The sequence below is a fragment of the Dermacentor albipictus genome, chromosome 7 (genome assembly GCF_038994185.2).
Source record: "Dermacentor albipictus isolate Rhodes 1998 colony chromosome 7, USDA_Dalb.pri_finalv2, whole genome shotgun sequence".
Classification (NCBI taxonomy): Eukaryota; Metazoa; Arthropoda; class Arachnida; order Ixodida; family Ixodidae; genus Dermacentor; species Dermacentor albipictus.
Window position 1 is genome coordinate 114,151,770 of NC_091827.1, and position 25,925 is coordinate 114,177,694.

The window sequence follows — 25,925 nt, forward strand, 5'->3', positions numbered from 1 at the left end:
AGTGGCTGATGACGCTCAATATTCGTAAGTGCAAGTCTATAAGAATATCACGCTCAGGTGGCCTCTCAAATCTTTACTCGTATGTGCTTAACAATGTACCCCTAGATTCAGTTAACTCGCATAAATACCTTGGTATCCATATTATGAATAGCGTCTCATGGAAAATTCACATTGACTACGTAATTATTCATGCTAATCGTAACCTCGGTTTCACTTGTCATAATTTCTCCTCTATCTACTCCGAGCTCTCTAAAACTAACTCTCTATAAAACTCTCGACAGGTCAAAACTCGAATACGCCTAATGTATTTGGGATCTTTGTTCTACCTTATTTTCTTCCCCTGAACAAACAAAAAATCGATGTGCCCGTTTTATTGTGCACAACTACGGTTGCAACGCAAGCATGTCGGCAATCAAGCATTCGCTCAAACTACTTGACTTAGCAAGTAGACGGAAAGGTGCTTGACTGAAATGTTTTATCATATCCCAGAGCTAAAATGTGAACTTGTCGCCGCCCCTTCATACATTTTCTCCCGCAATGATGACAATCTGAAAGTCCATGTGCCTAGTTTCTGCACACACCAGTGTGCAAATTCCTTCATACCGAAAACTGCCTCTGAGTAGAACCGCCTCCCCACCTCCATCGCCAGCAATCCCAATGAGTCTTCATTAAAGACTGCCATTTTTGCATAGTTATTCATGTGCTAACCACTCCTTTCTGTAATGCCCTAGTGGCTCTGAGAGTATCCAAATAAATAAATAAATAAACGGCCATTGCACAGTTTCGGGGACATACACTTTACTCAGTATGTAGATAGACGCAAACACAGACCTTGAACAGCTGTCGCAAAGGCACAGGTCGAAAGTCAGTCTGGTAGAGGTCAGCACTGAGCCACTTTGCCAGGGCAGACAGGTTGGCAAGGGTGGCACTCATGGCCACCACTTGAATGCCCCGTGGTCCCACCAGGCCTCTGTGAAACACAAATTACGACAGTGAGGCTGGTGGGCAAGTACTGCTATTCTTACCGGTGTTATGTACTACACTTCATTTGACATATATAGAATCTGTTCAGCTCATTAGATGAAAGTTCCACTTACAAGTAACCAAACCACCATATATCGCAATAGGGTTTCTGCCAAATTGATATTTCCAAATTCCTTGAGTTTTCCAGGTTTTCCCTGAGTGCCTTTGCAATATTTCCTGAGCGACACACAGGTTTGTTTTATCTCCAGATGGGCTGGCACCATGTCACTAAATGCTGTTGCTCTCTAGTAAGCATGATAAAAAATTTAAAAAGAAAAACGATTTAATCCAGTTTGAGTAGCAAGGAATAGTGTCTATATTATTCGAAAAGAATATGGAAGAGAGGGGTTAGTAAAATGCACAGCTAAAAAAATATCTTCTAAAAAAATTGCAAAACCCCTTACAAATTGAGTCGAACATTTTCAATACGAATGTAAAGGAGATGCATACGGAAGTGAATATATTCCAATATGAGCTCTTTCTATAAACTGATAGCAAGCTCATTTGTGTGAAGCCCTAACTTTGTCACAAGTGAGATTCTCTCTCAGCAGCTGGAAAGTCAAACTCACCTGCCCTGACATAATCTCAGCCTGCACACAATGCCCCAGTGTTGCAGTTCACTGCTTTAAAGAGTTTATTTTGGTTTGGATAAGGGACACCTGCATCTCGGCGTCAGACACCACTTTTGTTTCTTTCGCTCAACCCCCTTAAAAGAAGCGGCGGCGCACTTTTTTTCCCATTAATTCCTCAAAGCATAGGTCCTTTCTGTTCTCATCCTTCTTCCGCCACACATTCGCCCCACAGACTATTGGAAGCATCATCTTGATCAGTTGTACAGTCATCATCCTATCTTTCGGGCTCGCTAGGGTCTGCAAAAGAGTCCAAAAAATGAATGAATGCAAGTGTTTTAGTGCCCTTAGAGACTCAAATTGCCACAGGCACGTCCGAAAAAAGCTATGAAGGCCTCCCAGTACACTTATTAGGCATATCGGTGCTCGTACTGTGACAGGTGACGGCGGGTACACAGATGTATAATTATGTAATACATACTGTGTCCCAACTGCCCTTTACTACGCTTAAGCTTCACCGCAATACTTTGCGTATGCTTCACCGTGTACCATTACTGCATTAAGGTGAAGCTAACTTCCGGAAACTGGTATTATTCAAGGCGTCGTGCTTTCAGAGTTTCGAAGCCAATCGCAAGGATTACAAAGGTGGAGTTGGTGCCATTGCTCACATCGGTGAATTCTTTCAATGAAAAACACGACATTGAACGGCAAGAAGCTTAATAGCGAACGTCGAAGCAGCTAGGCCTAGAGGTGCCGCTGTGATGGCTATGGCTGCCAGCGGGTTTTTGCATGGGAGAGCGCCGGTTCAAGGCCGCAAGATAAACAATATGGCGGTGGTGGTGGCTTTTATTATTGCCTTTTCAGGCATGCGATCAAGGCAAAATGTCTGAAAAATCAAATGACGAAGGGCTCTTGGGTCCGAAATTTCAGACGTTCTTATACATTGACTCTGTGGGGTACGTGGTGGTGCCATGAAGCCATTTTCATTATCGGGCATGTCCGGAAAATCGGTCGTTGACTGTACATTGGCAACTTCTCCAACCCATGACATGGCAACTTCTCCAGCCCACGACATGGTGTCAAAGACGATTCGTTACGATTCCTCTCTGCTACTCGAGCAAGCATTAGCGCGACTTTCGTTCCATTGCAATAAAATTACAGCTAATTTTTCCTGATAGAAACGCAAATTCTGTGTTTTCCCTGAGTATTTCGAGAGTATTCAAAATCCCTGAGAATTTCCAGTCTTCCCAGTTGGTAGATCAAAAGGCATACATATAGTCACGTTAGTATGTATAGCAGTAATAACTATTAACTTTAATCTAAAGGGATCACAGTTTCAGCCCGACATCTTCACTGAGAGCATGTCTTCGTCGCTGTTGACAGCCAGCTCACTTCGACGTCCTCAGCTTCCACAGAAGTGGCAAACCCACAACACAGCCACCTGTTATGCACGTAGCAATATTTACTAAATTAAAAATAAAACGAGAAAAAGTGAGAAGGCAACAGCAAGGCATTATATACAGTGGAACCCCATTGATATGTTCTTCGCTGTTGCATTTGCCCGGCTGCTATGTCATGTTTTTATGGTCCCGACCTAAATCCTACTGACTCCTATGTATTATGTTCCCATTTGACACATTCCCATTCTATAATGTTCCCAAATCTTAAGTTGCATTTGAAAGTGGCCACCACGTAAATATAACGGTGCAGGGAGAAAGTGACTCTAGCATGTTGCAACAAGCAACAAATTCATTGCAACAAGCGACAAATTCAGTGCAACAAACTGCCAATTCATTGCAACAAGCTATTAATTCATTGCAACAAGCTATCAATTCATTGCAACAAGCTATCAATTCATTGTAACAAGCTGTCAATTCATTGCAACAAGCTACTGAAGTTTACAATAAACGAACAAAGTTGCACAACCCAAGCACTGCAGAAGCATTGGGAAGCATGCACAGCTACAGTTGGAGAAGCATCTGAAAAAGTGAGCATTCATTAAAACCTACCAAGAACAATGCACATAAGGCCAATTCTACGAAATACAGGGTTACATTTATTTCGAGGCCTGCAAGGGTTTTATTTGCATGTCAAAATTGACGGCTCTCTTTAGTCAGCTTCGACACAGTAGAACCGTGTTATGAGGTGAAGCGTACACAAAATATTGTGGTAGGGGCCACTGTCGCAGAACGCCATATGTGTCCCATAATTACAGACACATGCACCTGCCCTTCCTGGTCAGAGAACAAGCACCGAGACACCTAATAAGTACACTGGCAACCACTCAGAGTGTTTCTGACATGCTGTGGTGATGTGCACCCTCCCTCACGGTTACGTTTTTCCGGGTACATTTTTTTTCTATGATCCCTTTAAAAACATGTCAACAGGGTTCTAATGTATGCTACTTTGCAAAAAAAATTTATTTTATATGTACACTTGAACCTCACTATAACAAAATCCAGGGTGTCTACCAAGTTGACATTTCCAAATTCCCTGAGTTTTCCCGGTTTTCCCATTTCCCAGAGTGCCTTTGCAAATTTCCATGAGTGATGTAGAACTATGTTTTATGACAAGACGGGCTGAAACCATACCGCCTGATGCTGTCACTCTCTAGTAAGCACATGAAAAAAATTAAAAAGTAACTTAATCCAATTTGAATACTAAGGAGTAGTGCTTATGTTATTCAAAAAGAGAATAGAAGGCAGGGGTTAGTAAAATGCACAGAAAATAAACTGTTTTCGAAAAAAAATTGCAAATGGAGTCGGATATTCTCAAATACGAGTAAAAAGGAGATGCACATAGAAGCAAATATTATTGAATATGAGCTATTTCTATCAACTGATAGCAAGCTCAGTGGTATGAGGCCCAAAGTGTGTCAATTGAGATTCTCTCTCAACAGCTCGTAAGTCAACCTCAACTGTCCTGCCATACTCTCAGCCCGCGCACAACGCCCGAGTGTTGTGTTTCACTGCTTTAAATAGTTTAATTTGCTTTGGATGAGGGACACCTGCATCTCGACATCAGCCAAAACTTTGTTTTCTGACCTCAAGCTCCTTCAAAACGGCGGCAGCAAGCTTCCTTTCCCGTTTATTCCTCAATGCGTAGATCATTTCTGTTCTTGTCCTCCTTCCACCACTCGTTCGCCCCAAGGATAATTTGAAGCATCTTGGTCAGTTGCACAGTCCACAACCGTTTTTCGAACTCCGGGCCGCGAAAACTTCCGAAAAATCGGCCATATGGAAAAAGATAAATGCATGTTGATAAATGCAAATTGAGGACGACGCAACGAGCTATGGGAAGAAGAATGATGGGTGTAACATTAAGGGATAAGAAAAGAGCAGATTGGGTGAGGGAACAAACGCGAGTTAATAACATCTTAGTTACAATCAAGAAAAATAAATGGGCATGGGCAGGACATGTAATGAGGAGGGAAGATAACCAATGGTCACTAAGGGCTACAGACTGGATTCCAAGGGAAGGAAAGCGTAGCAGGAGGCGGCAGAAAGTTAGGTGGGCGGATGAGATTAAGAAGTTTGCAGGGACGACATGGCCACAATTAGTACATGACCGGGGTTGTTGGAGAAGTATGGGAGAGGCCTTTGCCCTGCAGTGGGCGTAACCAGGGGGGCTTAAACCGCCACAGGCACGCTCGAAAACGCTCTGAAGGCTTGTCGGTACACATATTAGGCATATCGGTGCTCGTACTGAGACAGAAAATACAGGGTGCACGTGTGCATAATTAAGGAATACATACTGTGTTCCGTGGCAATAGCCCCGTCCCACGCTTGTTATGCTTCACTGCAATATTTTTGCGTATGCTTCACCAAGTAACATTTCTGTACAGAGGCGAAGCTGACTTTCGGGGACCGGCATTATGCAACGCACCGTGTTTTCCAAGTTTCTAAGCCAATCGCGAGGACCACAAAGGCGGAGTCTGTGCCACTGCTGACAGCAGCTAATTCTTTCAATAAAAAACTCGGCAGCCAACGGCAAGAAACTTCATAGCGAACGTCGAAGCAGCTAGGCCTAGCGTTGCCGCAGTGGTGGCAACGCTAGAGTGCCGGTTCGAGTTGGCGAAGTAATAAAAACGGCAGCGGTGGTGCCTTTGATTATTGCCGTTTCGGAACTGCGGTCACGGCAAAACGTCCGGAAAACCAGACGGCAAAGAGTTCTTGCGTCCGAAATTTCACACGTTCTGATACGTCGACTTTATGGGGTACGTGGCGGTGCCGCGAAGCCGTCCAAATTATCGGGAATCCGGAAAGTCGGTCGTTGACTGTACACTGGCAACTCCTCCGGCCGACGACAGGGCGTCAAAGACGATTCATTACGATTCCTGTCCGTTACTCGAGCCAGCATTACCGCGACTTTCGACCCTTTCAATAAAATTGCCGCTAATTTTCCCTGATAGAGGCCCAAATTCCCTGAGATTTCCCTGACTTTTTCCATACTACTCAAAATCCCTGAGAATTCCCGGTTTTCCCGGTTGGTAGACACCCTGAAAATCGGATACAACAAAGTAACGGATATAACTAAGTGAATGAAATTCTCCTTGAAATTTCCACGAGAACCAAGTTATTTGTTAAACCATGTTTGAACAAAGTAAGATTGCCTTACCACTGCATATAAAAAACTAGATTCATCCAAGAAACAAAAAAAAGTTACAGCCCAACAGGCAAAGCACTGATTGCAATAGCAAATTATTAAACAGCTATATGAAGTAAGGTTAATTTTATCAGCTGCATAAACAGCTGTAAAGATGGACTTACTAACTAAATTAACAAGCACGTCACATGTGCAAAGGCAAACATGAACACGATGACTGTAGACTCACTGTCAGAATGCTGGTGTGATGAAGAGCAGCAGCAGCAGTGAGCAAACTACCCTTTGTGCTGCCTCTCGCTTTAATGCAAACTAAACAGTGAGAACACAGTATACACAGAGCCATCAGCTATCTCAGTCTGATGGCATTCGAACCCAGTGCAGATTGCCTTCAAGGCAGGACAAATTGATTGTGCTCAACCACTGCCGCTGGAGTAGAAGAGGTGCGCACTAATCTGCCCCCTTCCTAGCATGCGCACATCTTCCCGCTCTGCCCTTTGCCCGCGTGAGAAGACAGTGCGCACCCTCCCCACCTTTCTCCCTTGCAAGCACACAAACACACTGCCGCGTCAAGCCATCATCGTTCTTGGCTCACCCTCGCAAGCTTTCACTCGTATCAACAGCATACAGCGGGCGGCGGCGATGTTATCGCACTTAGACGTTATACAGAACATCACAGCGACGCCGATGGCAACGGCGAAAATTCACCTGCAATGTCCATATAACTGCTATCACATAAATATGCCCAAGGACGATTACAGGTTACCTCCTCCCTAGCTATGCTTTTTCTCATCAACTCGTTCCCCGAGCGATCCGGGCTAGGCTCCGCCTTCAATGGCGTAATAATGTGGCGTCGTGTTGTGTACTTCCGGTCGTCTTTCTCTAACCTCTCTGCTGGATGCCTGGCCCTCGATTCCCCACAAGAGCTATCCAAGCAGCTTGAGTTGCAAGCATTCTGTCGCAGCGCCAAGTGTGTCCAGTATTGCAGAAACCGCAGGCAAGCTGGGCGTTTTGATGTATGGGCAGAGACAAATTAAATCCTCCCTATACTATTATTGCTATGATGAAGAGGGCTTTAGCGTAAACGTGAGTGGTCTGGACGATGCATCCACTTGGTGATGCAGAGCTTAACCAGCCAAACACAGAGCTACTGCTGTAACCAAGTGTAAAACATCTTAAATATTTAAAGAGACATGGACACTTAGTTACTGCTATACAGTTGAAAGCGGGTATATCGAACCCTGATATAACAAATTATTGTGTATAACAAACAGCTGCAAAATCCCCCTGAAAGATTTTGTATCAAATATTTAATTTTATATATTGAATTATTGATATATCGAACTATTTCACAATAGCCTTCGAGCTTGATATATCCAGGTTCGACTGTGCTAACTCTGTGTCTGGTTAAGCTCTGCGCCACCAGGTGGCTGAACCCTGCAGCCCACTCCCATTTGCCCCTGCACCCAGTCTACCTGCATTTATCAGAATACTGGGCATGCCAGAATTCTATAGTGGTAGTACTCCTCCGGCATGAAGTTACAGCCGCAAACACATAGACCCTGGTGCCGATTGATTACCAACCACTCAATGCACTGCAGCCTCTGCTTGCCTGTTGCCTTGAAGAGGTACGCAATGTCGCAGCTTGACATGTTGCCAATAGCTAGGTTTGCAGCCCATAATGCAACAACGGCTGTTCATGGTCCTCGCAAAAAAATAAGAAACCTTGAGACCATCACCGACCGTGTAGCTCGCGTCAACACTGAGCACGTAATGCAAGCAGACGACACTTGCCTTGTGCAGGAAGTGCTTGAGTGTAGCGATAAATTGTCATTGTGTATTCTCTTTCTCTTACTTTTTTTTATAGAAACAAAGTTTATAGAAACAAAACAAAGAGCAGGAAGCAACTTTCACTTGTAGTCATTTATCGACGTCGTTAGGCGAAAATGCTCACATCATCTCTTAACACTTTCCGGTCCGCATCTGTACTCATTGATAGCCCGTTATTGAAGGTTTCAACTTAAAATTTTGCCGCACTCAGACCCTTTCGAACAGCTAGCGCCATCCAGAGCATAAAAGAGGAACTATTTTTCTAGTTTCACTTGTTTGTTTTTTTCACCGCAGAGGCATTTATAAGTGCCTTTTAGGGCCGATTTACGCTCGAGCCGCCCATCGCCGCAAGCCGCACCGCACGCGTGCGGTCGCGCGAAAGATTGCACGTATCAAACACTTGTGCACAAATTTCGGTTTACAATGTGTAAAGTATACACTGTGCAAACAGTGCAAATGGTAATTTGTGCACAAGTGCTGGATGCGTGCAATCTTGCGCGCGACCGCACGCGTGCGGTGCGGCTTGCGGCGATGGGCGGCTCGAGCGTAAATCGGCCCTTAATCGGGCATGATGAGCGTCACTCCCAATATGGCATCGACGTCGGGCGCAGATGCCCTTTGCAAATGGCAAATTTCAACGGTTTTCAATTAATCTGTGTCAGAATTTATTGATGGTGGTAGCAGCCTAGACTTGGAAAATGATTTTGATTCATCAGACTTCAGCCCGGACGGCAAAAGTGCATCAAGTAGTCCTGGAACGTCAACAGGTATCTGCCGACCACTTTCGTTTTCTACTACAAACCGTTTCATTGCTGCCACACTCAGATCTAAAGATATCCAGTGTGTTCTAATGGCACACAGTCTTTATCTGCAGGGTGTCAACGTCGTTTGAGCAGGACCACTTGCCGGTAACAGTGCAAGGAGTGTAGCTTTGTGCAAGAAGGCGGGCGGGAATGGACCTCAGCATTGTGCAATTATTGCGCTCTGAATAGCTGTGCGGCAGTTCGTAAGAGCTGCCGCACGAGCACGATAGCGACTAGGGCTAACATTTTCCTTTGTACATAAAGAACTTCGGCAGATAGAAAGGTTTGCAGGAATGTTGTATAGGCTTTTTGAACATAACATATATTTTGGAATTTTTAATGTTCTCTTGGTGTAAAGTAGCATCGATGCTTTTACAGTGTTTCCTCGTTTTTGCCACAAATATTTTTATTACATTTTTTTTTCAAAGAATTGTTAATAAATGTTCACTTGAAAATACCATTAGAAAGCAGATTCTTTCTTCTAAAAACTGATACCACACATTCTAATATCAAGCACTTGCTGTAGCAGTAAAAAAAAATTTCACTACACTACCCAAAAACTGCCTATTTTCCTGCAGACAAGAAAATTTTAACCTATATACTTGAGGACAACTAACTCTCTGTGGTAATGGAGCAAAAGTTACAGAGGCAAAGTGCGCACAAGAGAGCTCCTGAATGGAGTCCCACATTCCCACCCCCGTTTGTTTAAGCTGAGGATTTGAAAACAAACATTTCATTTAAAGCAGCAAAATGAGACAACATACATCATGGAATGTTAAATTTGACTGATCTTTCTGCCTTTCTCTTCTGCGTTTAGGCAAATACGTCACACATGGAAGCTATGTTGATTCAATATCTTTTTTCAAAAACCATAAGGTGCTGTCAAACACCGCCGGAGTGCTTGGTGCAGTAACAGATGCGAAGAAGCTCCTCCCCACAGCTTCCGCTTCATTGCCACAGAAAGCTGCTTGTGAGTGTAATCTAATTGGCTCCCGACATGCATGCACGTCACGAAGGTAAGCCAAACACAGTGATGCTACTGGCCCATGACATTTCAGAGCAGCTTTTGGAGCAGGCTTATGAAAGCGATTGAAAACTATATTACAGTCGAGCCCACTTATAACAATATTCAAGTGCCACAAAAATTACATTGTTATAGCTGTATCATAAGAAGCCAACAAACACTGACACCAAGAACAACGTAGGGGAAATTACTTGTGCTTAATAAATTAAATAAAGAATCGATAAATTAATGGAAATGAAAGTGGATGAAAAAACAACTTGCCGCAGGTGGGGAACGATCCCACAACTTTCGCACTCTTTGCATTTCATTTATTAAGCACTAGTAATTTCCCTTATGTTGTCCTTGGTGTCAGTGTTTGTTGGCTTATATTATGATATGACTGATAAAAGTCAGGCCACTTGGTTAACCCCCTTTCTTCTCGTTTATTGTTCTAACCAGTAATTGTTATAACCAGGTCGCATGAAAAAATCAAAATAGGGGGATGGCAGAGCTTATGTGAGAAAACTATAATGGTGGGCAGGCCAGTGCCCCCCCCCCCCCACCACCTTCCTCCATCCGGATGCTGATTGTGTTCACTCGTTTAACTGCTTCCTGGGTGCTCCAATTGAGCGCAGCAAGCCGCGGCTGTCGGCATTAAAGAATGGCACTGCTATAACAACGGCAAATTTAAGAGGCCTCAAGGGTGCCGAGCGACATGTGAGCACCACCGAGGCATTGCTCTGGTGGCTCCAAAAGGGGCCTTTTAAAAAATGCGAGAAGTTTGCTGCGGCAGCCTGTCCATGTGAGAAATCCAGCAGAAATGCTGAGGCAAGATCGCCACAAGCATCTCACCATGTACTTCTCACTGGCTTGCATGAGAAAACTATGTCGGTCCACCTTGCGTGCTTTACGCGAAGTTTGCCGACATCCTTATCCAAGGCATCCAGGTGCTCCACATAGTGCAGCAAAAGGTTCCTCGCAAAAATGAAGCCCCAGAGGGACTGAATGATCTGCCGAGCCTCCTGTGAGGACAACATTAAGGCAGCCTGCCCTACCATGTGATCGCTGGCATTGGCGGCGGCGCTATCCGATGCAAGCATGTTCGCGACGATCACCTCGTCGATTAGAAGCACTTAGTTTCCAAATCTATAGCCGTGCACTTTCTTTTCACCAGCAATGTCGTGCACTGCCGATGATCAACGGGCACATCAGCCATCTTCCATTTCGGCGGCGAGTCAAATGAAGTGTTGGTCAAACGAGGCTGAGAAACCGCGTGGTCAGGAACAATTTCGACGCAACCAACAAAGATGAACGTGAGTGATTAAGCTGTTTGCAGAATGGCACTGAATGAGGAGCCAGCGAGCAACATGCGAGCAATCTGCGAGCAACTCAGTTGGTGCAGTCCATTCGTTTTTCGGAGGGTAGGGCGGCTTAGAGCTATGAGCACAGCCCATTCGTCTTCGGAGGGGTGGAAGGGCGACGGGTGAGAGGTGCGCGGAGATGGCTGGTAAATGAGCGCGCGGCGGCTGTTGAAGCAGCAGCCCATCGTGCAGCAGCTCAAATTTCTCTTTTGTGTATTGCTTTTCAAGGATTTCGCATTTCACTAGCTTTCAACTCAGACACCCAGCAGCTAGACTTCATCGTTATAACTCATAATGCGGAATTGGGGCACCGTAATAAGCGGGTTATTTCACCATGGAAAACATGCAAAAGTTGACTGTGCAGCAGCTTCTCATTGTTATGACCGATATATTGTTAAAACCAGTATCGTTATAAGTGGGTTCGACTGTCTTATACCATACATCAAACTAATACTATCTATTACAGTGGGCAAGCCATGTGAAAGCAGTAAGTGGCAACTAATTGATAAACTCAATCTGAACCTTAAAAATGATCCCCTCCACCTTCATCGCAGTCCTTTGTGGGGTGCAATCAAGCAGTGGTGTCCTAAGATGTGCTTAAAAAGCACTTCAGTGGCTTAGAAAAGCACAGTAGCACTTGGACAAGCTATGTGCTGATTTCGGAAGCCTTTTGAGAACCTTCAGTGTGATCTCGGTGCTAGAAATGTATCCTTTAAGACTGAGTTTTTTGTGAAAAAAAGGTATGTTGATAATACAACAGAGCCTAATGTAATAGGCACACTCTCCCTTTCTGCCTCCCAGATGGAATTAGCGATCTTTTACTAGTGACACGAGCATCAAGTGGCACTTTCGTTTCTAGCACAGCACCTCCTGTTCACCCCCCAAGACGACAGGGCAGGAAGTTCAAAATAAATCATAAAAGAATAGAAAAAGAATAGTACAGTATCAGAGAATAAGTTTAGTTACAAGTTGAGTTACTGAAGTGTCTGGAATAATTAAAATTTGAAATCACTGAGATGACTCACAGGCAGCCTAAAAATTACAAACTTTAGCAGTACAATTAATTTCACTGAGTTTTAAAATGCCAGTGGGATGAAAAATTTACTTATTTTGCCCTGTGCTGCTACTTCACTGATATACCATATACTTTAAATACAGCGAGACTGTGGAGGCAATTAACTTTCACTAAACGTGCAGCTTGATGAGCATCGCGCGTAACCTTTGATTTTACTGGTTCAACCATATTGGCGGGCCCCTTGCCGCAACAACCTGCAGATGCCAAATTTTTGTCACGGCTGTACCATGCAGCTAGGCCTAAACAGCGGTGCTTCGTCAGTATCCAGTGGCAAAGTTGCTGTTTGGTGCACAGTCAACCAAAATAAATAGTAGCAGCCATATGGCATTCTTAAAGCCGTGAAATTGCCTTGTGTGATGGATGAAAGAAAAGGATGTCGACGACAACAAAACGCATACGGCTGCTTTTGCCATTGGAGCACGCACATGAGTGACCTCCCCAAATGAGCGATGGCCCTCGATCACTCCAAAGATGCGACGTGCCACGATTGGGCCACGTATGGCGAGCACGTGGCGAAATGCCTCATGGCAAGACAAGCACCTAGTCAGCGGGAGATGGAACACAGCAGGCCGAAGTGTCTGATGCTGGCAATCAAGGCTCCAGAGAACGTGGCCATCCGTGGAGCTGCCGCACGACCATTGCCCTTGGCCAAGGCATTCGCCAGCACGAGTACCGCAGCTCGTAACTTGGCATGGCCTGCTGTGCAACTCCTTGCCCCGAGCATAGCGGATCGCGCGCAAGGCGTCTCCTCGATCGGCTGTTCGGCGAAGCATTGTTCGTGGCCTGGCTAATGGCTTGTATGTATACGCTGAGCATTGCGACTCACATGCAAGTCATCCGCTGGGCAGGCTGGCTATAACTGCAATGTGCACTGCGACTTGGATGCAGGCTGACTGCTGCATGGATGTCCCCGATCTATCAAGAGTCATCTTCTCCTCGCCATCATGCATTGAGGCATGTTCTACGTCGGCATGTCATCACCCCTTACTCCAGAAACCTCTCGTCTCCTGTACAGTGAGCTGTTTTGAACCATTTGTGTCGCAGACTCGTGTCAGTCTTTGTACTTCTAGCTTAGTATGTGTGTCATGTGATGTGTCTTAACATTCCTTGAGGTTGTAGTTTGGTTTGTGGTAGTTTTCATAAATGACGTTTGTGTTTTCATCATGCGTTCAACTGCTTTTATTGCATCCTTTTCCTCATCGCGTGGCACAAAAACAAGTGTGATGAAAGTCCTGTAATTTCTGATAGGCACGGAGATCGTGTTGTATACGCGGCGGTGAACTTCCCGCCGCTTTAACCACCATCAATATGACCCACACACGTTATCTCAGGACCGGTCACTCATCGGCGACCCTTACGAACATACTAGCTTGTAGCCTTGTAACCTTGTATTGGGCCTGTAGCCCATTACTACCATGTACTTGGGCCATCGGTGAATTTTCGTCACAGTCATGCTGCCTAGACCATTAGGCCTAATACACGCTGCTTCATCAGCTATCACTGACTAAAGTTATGGTTCAGTGCCGAATCGATGCAGATCTATTCGTCGCAGCCACGTGACACTCTGAAAGCCGACAAACCGCCTTGCAAATGAAATTGAGTGCAAGGGATGGCAACAAAGTCATTCACAGCATCCATCTTTGTGATGCACCATACGGCGGCCTCTCGCTTCCAATGCCGTTTGTAGACACACATCTACCTCTTTTTGTAGCTTCAAGCAAGCTGTCACATGACTAGCTTTAGTTTTATGCAGTGGGCGACCTGGTTGCATGCATTTGTGTGAACGGTGGATGAACAAAAAAAGGGGGGAAGGGGGGTAGCGAGCGTGGCGCGAATTCACTGCGACCCTCCAGATTTCAGTATTTTTGATGATGATGTGTGTTGTTTTGTGGCGCAAGGGCCAGGTTTGGCCAAAGAGCGCCATGACTGGTGGTAGTGTTAATGATGTATTATGGAAGATGTGACTTGGCTGTAAAGTGGCCTAAAAATGGTCGCTGTAAATGCGTAAAATCTATGTACTATAAAATTATGGCGATGAATAATGACTAAGACTGTGAAGATTAAAATCCATCGTAAAAGACTGATGCATTGTTTAAAATATGCGAGACGTTGAATTTCTTACAGCACTACAGCCTCGCCAGAGCCCTTGAACCACAAGGGCTTAGAGGCATGTGCTAATTGAAATTATCGCAGCAGCATCCTCTGAAGAGAGGAAGTGCTACGAACGTGTGGGGCTAATAACATGAAACACAACATCTTCCAAAAAACCTAAGACGGCGTCGGTGTGAAAGAGTGGTTCTGGACCAAGTAACATAACAGGATGAAGGGGGATGTGGTGCCTGTATGCTAAGAGAAAGTGTTTTTTTCTTTCGGATTCGGCTTCCCGACACTCCAGTAGGACGTGGAGGACGGTCAGCCTCTCCCCGCATCTACCACAGGTTGGTGGCTCGTTTCCCGTGAGTAAGAAGTTGTGTGTGCCAAAAGTGTGTCCTATTCTTAGACGGCAGAATAGGACATCAGTCCTGCGGGATTTTGTTACAGGAGGCCAGAAACCTAATTGTGGCTTTATTACATGCAGTTTATTATTTATTTCTTCGTCCCACATGCTTTGCCAGTGGTTTCGTAGTTTCCTTCTTAAGAAAGGCTTCAGGTCTGTGACAGGGACCGAAGCAGTAGAGTTAGCTGCATGCGATGAGATTGATGTGGCCATCTGGTCTGCTAGAACGTTTCCCTCGATGCCCCTATGTCCAGGCACCCAGCATATGATCACATGTTGCTTAGATATATATGCTTTGCACAGTGCGGAGTAGAGTTCAACAACTACTGGATTTGTGTGATTACAGAAAGACATCAAGGCCTTCACAACACTGAGGGAGTCCGTATATATAACTGATTTCGGGAGTTGTGATTTGTTTATATGCTTTACGGCCGAGAGCAGTGCGTAGGCCTCAGCCGTAAAGATACTAGTTTCCGGGTGCAGTACGTCGGATTCCGAGAAGGATGGACCGACGGCTGCATAGGACACCCCGTCGTGTGACTTTGATGCGTCGGTGTAGAACTCCGTGCAGGAGTATTTGTGCTGGAGTTCCCGGAAATACATCTTGATTTCAATCTCTGGAGCATGCTTTGTCACTTCCACGAAAGATATATCACATTGTATGAGCTGCCACTCCCAAGGAGGTAGCAGCTTGGCTGGATGCATTAGGCGAAGCTCAAGGAGTGGGACGTGCATTTCTTCACTAAGCTCCCTCACTCCTAGCGAGAAAGGCTTTCTTACAGAGGGGCGATTATGGAAAAGGGTAGTGCAGGTCATATCGTTAACAGTGTTAAAACATGGATGTTGTTGATTGGATTGTATTTTAAGGAAATATGTAAGGTTGATATAAGTTCTCTGTAGATGGAGGGACCATTCATTTGATTCCGCGTATAAGCTTTGAATCGGGCTCGTTCTGAAAGCACCAGTGGCTAACCGGATACCTAGATGGTGAACAGGATCTAGCATCTTTAGCGCGCTCGGGGCGGCAGAGTGATAAATAACGGCGCCATAGTCTAGTCGCGATCGAATGAGGCTTTTATAGAGATTCATTAAGCACTTCCTGTCACTACCCCATGTAGTCTGAGATAGAAGTTTGATTATGTTCATTGTTTTGAGACATTTTTCTTTTAGATATTTAATGTGGGGGACGAAAGTGAGTCTGTAGTCAAGTATGACACCTAGGAATTTGTGCTCTTTGCTGATAGGTATTTGTTGTCCACACAGTTCTAAGGAAGGATCCGGAACCAGGCCTCTCTTTCTTGTAAAAAGAACGCAAGAGCTTTTGTTAGGATTGATCTTAAATCCATTCTTGTCTGCCCATACTGAGACTTTGTTCAGGCCATGCTGTACTTGTCTCTCGCAGACTGCGAGGTTACAAGATTTGAAAGCTATTTGAATGTCGTCCACGTAGACAGAATAAAAGATGGCGGGTGGTAATGAAGCACGAAGCGTGTTCATCTTCACTATAAAGAGCGTGCAGCTGAGCACGCCTCCTTGGGGTACACCCGTTTCTTGCGTAAAAGGGCGTGAAAGTGCATTGCCGACTTTTACTCGGAAGGTACGATTTGACAGATAGCTTTCTATTATATTATGCATATTACCGTGGATGCCCATTTCTGACAAGTCTCTTAAGATTCCGTAACGCCAGGTCGTATCGTACGCCTTCTCCATATCGAGGAATATGGATAAGAAGAATTGTTTGTGTACAAATGCGTCCCGGATATTTGCTTCTACACGTACAAGGTGGTCAGTTGTGGAACGTCCTTCTCGGAAGCCGCACTGATAAGGATCAAGAATTTTGCTCTGTTCAAGGAAAAAGATGAGTCGCCGATTTATCATTTTTTCGAACACCTTACAAATGCAACTTGTGAGGGCTATCGGGCGGTAACTTGCCACTGAGGAAGGGTCCTTGCCTTGTTTCAAAACAGGGATCACAATGGCTTCCTTCCATGCAGATGGAAGGTACCCTGCATCCCAAATGGTGTTGAAAAGTGTGAGTAGTGTAACCTGCGTGTCATTGTGTAAGTGTTTGAGCATTTCATACATGATTCTATCAGCTCCTGGTGCGGAGCTGTTGCATGCGCTCAAGGCAGCTCTCAATTCGGCAATACAGAAAGGACGGTTGTAGGGCTCATTCTCTCGACCTTTTCTTGTTAATGGCTTACGTTCTTCTATTTGTTTGTATTTTAGGAAGGATTGCGTATAATGATTTGAGCTTGATACGCTCTCAAAGTGCTCTCCGAGTGAGTTGGCCTGATCTTGCAGTGTATCTCCCTGTGTGTTTACTAGGGGGAGTGAATGTGTTTGCCGCCCTCTAATCCTATTTACTCTGTTCCAGGCTTTGGCCTCATCCCTAAACGAGTTAATACTTGATAAAAACTTCTGCCAACTTTCTCGTCTGGCCTGTCGGCGGGTTCGCCTGCCTTCGGATTTTACTTTTTTAAAGTTGACTAGATTCTCTGCGGTGGGAGAAGCGCGTAGCAACCCCCACGCCCTGTTCTGTTTTTTACGAGCGATCCTACAATCGTCGTTCCACCATGGGACACGCCGTTTGCAGGCCAAGCCTTTTACTTCTGATATGCATATAAATGCGACATCTATTATGAATGCTGTAAAAAACTCGACTGCAGCGTCAATTCCTAACGAAGACAGCTCAGCCCATGAGATACTAGTTAGAGATCGAAATTTCTCCCAATCAGCTGTCTCAATCTTCCACCTAGGAGCGTATGGTGGATATTCGTTTTCTTTATATGATCTTAGCAGTATAGGGAAGTGGTCGCTACCGTAAGGGTTGTCGGTAACTTCCCATTCAAGTTCAGGCAGCACAGACGGGGAGACTATACTAAGATCTATTGACGAAAAGGATCGGTTTGCAAGAGAGTAATATGTGGGTTCTTTCTTGTTGAGAAGGCACGCTCCAGAAGAAAAAAGGAACTGTTCAACAAGGCGACCTCGCGCATCTATACGAGAGTCGCCCCACAGGGAGCTGTGCGCATTGAAATCGCCAAGAACAGCATAAGGTTCTGGCAATTGATCGATCAAGGAGTGAAATTCATGTTTGTTCAGTTGGTAATGCGGGGGTATGTAAAGGGAGCAAATGGTGATGAGTTTGTTTAGTAGGACAACTCGAACCGCCACTGCTTCAAGGGGTGTTTGTAGCTGTAAAGGCTGACACGCAATACTTCTATGAGTAAGAATCGCAACACCACCCGATGATGCGACGGCATCATCGCGATCTTTGCGAAACGTAACATACGTACGGAGAAAGTTTGTGTGTTTAGATTTTAAGTGTGTTTCCTGTAAACACAGCACTTTTGGATTATGTTTGTGGATGAGTTCTTGCAAATCATCAAGATTCCTAAGTAGGCCTCTGATATTCCATTGAATGATTTGTGTATCCATATTTTAAATTTAATTGGTGCTGTGTTTACGGAAATGGAAGGGATGTCTTAGATTACAGAGCCCTTTCGAGGCCCTGTAACCGGGGTTTTGCTCTTTTTGAAGCGTTCGAGGGAACCTCGCCGCTCCTTAGGCGCCTGGGGCGCCTTGGGGGTAGGTGTGGTGTCCATTGCCTCTTGTGAGGCGCCGGACACATGCTCTTGTGAGCGAGAAGTTACCAGGGAAGGTCCCGCCTTGGAGGGCAAGACCCCTGCGCCCACCAGCCCGGAGGTCGATGGGGTTCCCTGGGGGATGTGGCTGCGCCGGCCATTGCCAGCACTGGAAGGGACCTGGGAGGTTGAGGCAGCCTCGGCTGCGCCCACCTTCGGGGTCGATGGCCCCTTTTCCTCGGTTGGCGGAGCAGCGCTAGCTGCAACCACCGCGGGGGCAGATGGCGTAACTGCCGACTCACTGCGTGTGGGTCGGACAGTCGCCGGAGGCCGTTGTGACGCTGCCCCCTGACGCGCCACTTCGGCAAAGCTGCTCTTAGACAGGTATGACACCCGCCTACGTGCCTCCTTGAAAGATATATTTTCTTTGACTTTGATTGTCACAATCTCTTTTTCTCTTTTCCAGGACGAACAGGCGCGCGAGTATGCGGCGTGCTCGCCATCACAGTTGACACAATGTGGAGTCTTCTGGCATGTTTCGGAGGCATGTTCAGTGTCACTACACTTGGCACATGTCAGCCGGCCTCGACAGTTCTGTGAACTGTGGCCGAACCTTTGGCACTTAAAGCATCTGAGAGGATTGGGCACGTATGGCCTAACACGAAGTTTGATATAACCGGCCTCGATTGACTCGGGGAGGATACTTGAACCGAAAGTGAGTATCAGGTGTTTCGTATTGATCTCTTTACCGTCTCGCCTGATCTTAATTCGCTTAACATTTATGACGTTCTGTTCACTGAAGCCCTCCAAGAGTTCAGCTTCAGTGAGCTCTAGCATGTCATCGTCCGACACAACGCCGCGGGTGGTGTTCATAGTACGGTGCGGGGTAACTGTTATGGGGGTCTCTCCAAATGACACTAGTTGCGGTAGTTTTTCATATTGTTTTACATCGCGGAGTTCCAAGAGGAGGTCGCCGCTTGCCATCCTCGACACCTTGTATCCTGGACCAAAAACATCAGTCAGGGACTTTGAAACAAGGAATGGTGAAATGTTTCGCACTGCTTTGTTTGGCTTTTCGGAATGAATAACGTGGAAGCGGGGAAAATTCTGAGTTTGGCGTCCAAAAAACTTGAAAACATCTTCGGTGCGCCCTCGTTTCTGAGGGCGATCAGCAAGGGAGGGGAAAGAAGTTTCCATGAAAAATGTATACATTCGGCAACAGCGCCGACCGCCCACCATGGAGCCCAACGAGGGGACGCGGCAGAGCTTGCATACAAGTCTGCACGACGCCAGTCGTACGCTGTCACTATAACCGAATATGGTGTACCCAAGGTTGGATAGCCACACAGGGTTAACCCTTGCCGCCAGGAGAAAGGAAGTAAATGGAAAAGAGGAGAAGACAGGAAAGGCGGAAAGTGAGAGAAAGACGAAGGCTGGAGGGAGAGAGAGATAGGAAAAGGCGACTGCCGATTTCCCCCGGGTGGGTCAGTCCGGGGGTGCCGTCTACGTGAAGCCGAGGCCAAAGGGGTGTGTTGCCGCCGCCGAGGGGCCGTAAAGGTCCAAACACCCGGCATTGGCTCAACCCCCAGGATCCCCTTTTCCCCGGACACGGCTAAGCCACGCACGGCTACACGCGGGAGGGTCCAACCCTCGTGTGCTCGGGTACGTGGTGTCGCAACACACCAAACGCCTGCTTACGCAGACGCCCCTGCGGGGGATTTCAGTATTTTTGACAAGTGGCAAATACCGCTGAACCTCACAATGAAACACAGCGGATGGCACCTGCTCTGTACTGTCTGTCAGCACCGGCTACGCACGAAGCGACGATAGAGTCACGTGATGCGTGGTCCTTTCGTTTGTCACACAGTTGGCCTTATGATAACCCACCTGCCGTAAAGTAGGGATAGCTATTGTTTATTTTTGAGAACAACTGGAAAGAAAACTTTGTAAGCAATAAATAAAAGACTGCTACAAAGCACAGGTCCAGTATTCAACTGAGAACCTCATTGGTATTCAGTATAACAGAACATAACCAATTCATTAGTTTCAGAAGAAAAAGAGCATTTGATCTTATTTAACAGAAATTCTATTGATAAAAAGAATATTCTACAGACTTTCATACGCTAGAACTCAGCTGTTCTCAGTGCTGGCATACTAATTTGGTGTTCCCTTTAACAACAGTAGATCATACACCATATCTTGATTTCTATCTACCTAAGTTACTGATAGCTTGCTACATACATCCTCGCTGTGCAACGCTAGGAGACTCCCAAGCTTGTGCAGCCCCATATTTTCCTGCCCAAATTTCGTGAGCAATAAATTTTGTGAAAACGTTTTATGATATTCTATATTCAATTTGATATCTGGCGTTCTCTCTTGATTCGATTCGAAATCTACCATTTACACACCCGTGGATAATAGACAACAGCCCACAGAAGAAACAGCAGCACGATCCAGGCTTAAATGGAAAGGCTCGACGGTCCACAGCGTAGCTAACGCAGCCGCTAGTCCATGCCATGCCGCTTTCGATAGTGCAGAGAAACAGCGCTTGACGACTTAGTTCTTTCTTCAAAAGCCCAAACAACTCTTACGGCCTTGGATGGGCATATTTTGCTGTAATGTAGCAGAATGTAGCAGGGCAGTGCAAATTGCGCAGTTCGGTGCAATTGGAGCAGCGGTAACATCATTGCAAACATTAGGGGATGTTAGAGTAAATAGAGATAGTGTAAATACAGGCAGCTCACCTCTTCTGTGCATAGGCTACCTTTGTGAGCATCAGTTCAAGCAGATATCCTCGATGAGCATCGCCAACCAGGTGGAGTTCATCAACCACAAGGATCCCTGAAACATGTCAACCAAAGTGGGCAGACTATGCCTACACTGACCATCCTTTAGGGTAATCCTTTGTTTGTTCAAGTGTTAGAATATAAAGTGCAGCATATTTCGCAACAGCTACCTAAACAACTCCCATTTAAAGGGGTACTAAAATGAATGATAAGATGTACAGTAGAACCTCGATAAGATCCTGATTTGTATGGTGGCAAATGTTTCTTTTTCATCTAGCATGTAGCTGGCTTTAGACGTGAGCGTGTAGTGGGGTACAGCTGAAGAGAAGGAAGAGGAGTTATAAACGACAGTAAATCAGATGAAGGGGCGTACAAATAAAACCCTGTGCTCCTAATTCTGCTTGGTTGTTCCACAGTTACTGGTGACTCGGACTACGAACGCGACCTTCAATGGATCAAACACAGAATTCAGATGACCTCAACTACACACCCACCACCTCTACAACCGGTCAGGTAGCTTCTACGGGCATTATAGGAGTTACAGCTGCCATTACGCTACCACAGCTATGGCTTGCTGATCCCACGTTATGGTTCATACGAGCTTAGAACAAGTTCTGCATTCATCACGTCATGTCGGAGTTTCGCAAATATGAACTCCCACTTGAAGCTTTGCCGCGACCGGCCATGGCCGAGATACTTATAATGCGACATCCTTGTCCACCCACATCAGGAAATGCCATATACAACAACCAAAGAGGCTCTTCTTCGCAATCTCGTCGTGCCTGCAATTCGGCGCACCCAGCAGCTTCTGAACAACGAAGAGCTCAGTGACCGACGCTCAACTCAGTTTCTACGTCACCTGCAACACCTCATTTGTGACTAACTAGACTCCTTGGACACGGGCATATTATGCGAGTTGTTCATACAACGTCTTCCAGCCAGCGTAGGCATGACTCTCGTCACAGCTAAGCATTTCGGCGGCAGCGCACCGTCCATACAGCGCTAATAGCCATCGCCTGCTTTTGCAGGAAGCATGCTGCATCTGATCCAACATATCAGCAAGAAGTGAAGGAGCGACGCAAGGGCTAATCGGAGGCATCACGTGACAGTCAGGACTACCACTGCCACCTTCCAGAAAAGGGAGTCACCGTGCCCCTATAAAAGGTGACGGAACGGCTAGCACGGGATACAGTTCGGCAGCAGCACACCGTCCATACAGCGCTAATAGCCATCGTCTGCTTTTGCAGGTGAGCTAACTGTTTAGGAGTCTAGCGTTTATTGGATTGTCCTGTGCGCTGCTGCCGAACAAAGTGTGGGTCGATATTGATGTATACTTGCTTTGTTGTGTGAGCTAGTCTCGTAAAATGGATGTGAAAGAGTTGTGCCGACAACTAGAGAATTTCAAGCGGGACATGAGAACGGAACTCAGAGAATTGAAAGACAGCGTAAATTTTTGTTCTACTGCATGCGATGGAATGCAGGGCCTCACGAAAGATATAGCTGATTTTAGGGCTGAGATCAAGGAGCTAGTGAAACTTAATGTTCATTACAAGGCAGAGAACGAAAGGTTGTCACAAAGAGTAAACGAACTAAAACAGTATCAAAGAGCCAATAACTTAGAAATTAAAGGCGTGCCCGGTGGAAATGACGTCATGACAGTGATAGAAAGAATTGGAGTAGCGGTTGGCGAGAGCATTTCAGAAAGTGATATTGACACGTGTCACTGGCTGTCAACTGCAAAGACTGGCGTCAAAAACATTGTTGTGCGCTTCGTGCAAAGAATGAAAAGAAACCGTGTGCACATGAAGGCAAGAAAAAAGCAGCTAACTTGTAAAGATCTTGGTTTCAACTCAGACAACTCAGTGTACGTCAACGAGCATTTGACGCAACAAAACAAAAAGCTTCTCGCGTCTGCGCGACAGAAAAGGAAGGAAACAAAGTGGAAATATGTCTGGACTGCCAATGGCGTGGTGCTCGCACAGAAAGATGATGGCTCGCCCATTCTGCGCATCACCACTATTGAAGACTTATCTAAAATGACCTAATGATAAACTATCGCACTAATATGGCGTCTACTCATTCATCTGATCACCAAGTGACAGACGCTTATTATGACATGCAAAAGCTGAACAAAGAATATTCCGGATGCAAGACGTTATCCTGTATACATATTAATACAAGAAGCATGAGAAATAAGCTGGATGAAATTAATCAGTTAATACAATCAAAAACCGAAAAATTTGATGTGCTTTTCACAGAAACATGGTTAACTGCAAATGATCCTGTTCCACAGTTTTCAGGGTATAGCTCACATCATGTAAGAAGAGAAAATAAAGCCGGTGGAGGGGTAGCAGTTTATGTTAAAGAACCGTTGAAGTTAGTTGTCATTGATGAATTTTCTATTATTACTAATGATGTGGAATGCTTGACCGTGCACCTAAATAAAACTATTGTAAGTGTCGTATATAGGCCCCCAACTGGAGACAAGGACACATTTTGTAGTTTTATAGAAAGGTTACTGCATTTGACCCGATCAACTAGTGAGACTTGTGTAATTATGGGGGATGTGAATGTCAACATGATCAGTGATAGCGCATGGTCGCTAGAACTCAAAACATTGTTCTCTTGTTAAGGCTGCAGTAATTACATTACTGCACCAACAAGGGTAACAATCAATAGTGCTACATTGTTAGACATATGCATTTCGAACTTAAATGAATGTGATGTCAAGTCGGGAGTACTAATATCAGATGTAAGTGACCATTTACCTGTGTTTTGTCTTATACCTAAAGACCCCGACAAACAAAACAATGACTGCAAAACACGATTCCGCAGAATAATCAGATCAAATACTCTAGAGCAATTCCGATGTCTCCTCCAGTGCGTAGACTGGCAAGAAATATATAATGAAACAGACGTAAACAGAGCGTTTGCTCTATTTCAACGAAATGTGCTTGCGTGCTATGATTTGGCTTTTCCACTTCAGCCAGCTGCTTCTGGAAAGAAGCATAAAAAGGCGCGCAAACCTTGGGTCGACAAAGACTTGTACGAACGCATCAAAAAGAAAGACGCTATGTATCACACCTTCATCCGCACGCGGCAGCCTGACCTATTTGCGACGTACAAGAAATTTAGGAATGAAGTACAAGGTGCAAAAGGATAGACAGTTGGGCGAGTTGGTACGGTAACATGATTTTGGCTTCTAGCGCGAAGTGAAACACGGACACAGAAAGGAGCAGACAGGACAAGCGCTAACTCTCAACTAAATTTTTATTGAAATGAAGAACATATATATAGGTGATTGCGAAAACCGTAGCATAAGAACATGACAATGTAAAAAGCATCAGTTAAACATGTCAGTGGGTATGGAAGTCAAAGAACAAAAATTATTTCAGATTACTAGTACACGTATTGCGAAGGTACTGGAATTCGCAATCTAACAGAGACAACGAAGCATGACTGACACAAGTGTCTCCTAATCTTTTTATGTGGAAAGCCTCGATAATTTCCCGCGTGGTTTGGCAGCTGTGTCTAGATGCCATATATTTGTTCTTCGTTTCAATAAAAATTTAGTTGAGAGTTAGCGCTCGTCCTGTCTGCTCCTTTCTGTGTCCGTGTTTCACTTTGCGCTAGAAGCAAAAAAAGAAGTACAAGGTGATCTAAAGAAAGCAAAGTGTGATTACTATGAGCGCCTTTTCTCGAATATACGAAGCAATCCGAGAAAAATATGGGATGCCTTTAATGATAAAACAGGAAAAAATCCAAACGCGCATCCGCAAATGACACGCTTAAACGGACGGGAAATAGAACGTGTGGAAATGGTTAGCTGCATGAATACGCATTTTATTAACACTGGTATCAACCCTGCACACGTTGCAATCGGAAACGATCACAGGTTTTCCATACCACGTATATCAAACTCACTTTTTTTCAAACCGACATGTGTGAGTGAAGTACGTGACCTTATCAAGACATTAAAGCATGATGTTTCAGCTGGCGTAGACGGTGTCAGTCCTATTCCGGTTAAATATGTGTCACACGAGATAGGGCCAGCACTCGTGCATGTTATACACTTGTCTCATAGCACAGGCGTTTTTCCAGACGAGCTTAAGATAGCGCGTGTCACACCAATTTATAAAGGGGGAAGTGCAGACCAATTGTCGAACTACAGACCAATTTCAGTTCTCACGGTATTTTCAAAACTTTTTGAAGGTGTTATCTATGCAAGATTATCACATTTTTTTACGAAACACAACGTTATTGCGAAATACCAATACGGTTTTCAAAAAAAATAAGTCAACCGAGCAAGCCTTATTGGATATTAAAGATCGAATTATTGCTAACATCGAACAGAACAAGTTAACGCTTGGCCTGTTTTTGGACCTGAGAAAGGCGTTTGATTCGATTGACCACTATATCCTAACTGAAAAATTGGAAAGATACGGAGTTCAAGGCGTTGCAAATGACTTGATAAAAAGTTATATATGTAATAGAAAACAGTTCGTGCAGCTGGGAACCACTGCATCTGACATGCTTACCCTACATCAAGGTGTCCCACAAGGTTCAAAGTTAGGACCATTACTATTTCTAATTTATGTTAATGACATTACAGATTTATCAGGTTCACAAACATTGGCAATGTATGCAGATGATACAGATGTGTTCTTTACAGCTGATAACACAACAGAATTACAGCAGTGTGTAAATGAGTATACAACTTTGTTATCTGACTGGTTGGCGACCAACAAACTCCAGCTGAACGCAACTAAAACAACCTACATTATATTTA

General features: G+C 45.1%; 1 protein-coding gene across 4 annotated transcripts in view; it reads right to left on the bottom strand.

Annotated features, from left to right (window-relative positions):
- The window catches only part of PolQ (DNA polymerase theta), a 241,147-nt gene that overhangs the window by 164,001 nt on the left and 51,221 nt on the right, over positions 1–25,925 (bottom strand). For 3 of the 4 annotated variants that reach the window (XM_070522614.1, XM_070522613.1, XM_065438974.2), the window contains 2 exons: positions 21,095–21,191; positions 832–970 (listed from right to left, as the gene is read on the bottom strand). In XM_070522614.1, coding sequence (XP_070378715.1) covers positions 832–970; positions 21,095–21,191 — 236 coding nt within the window. The remainder of the gene's footprint in view (positions 1–831; positions 971–21,094; positions 21,192–25,925) is intronic. The other variant, XM_065438973.1, reaches the window with a different exon arrangement.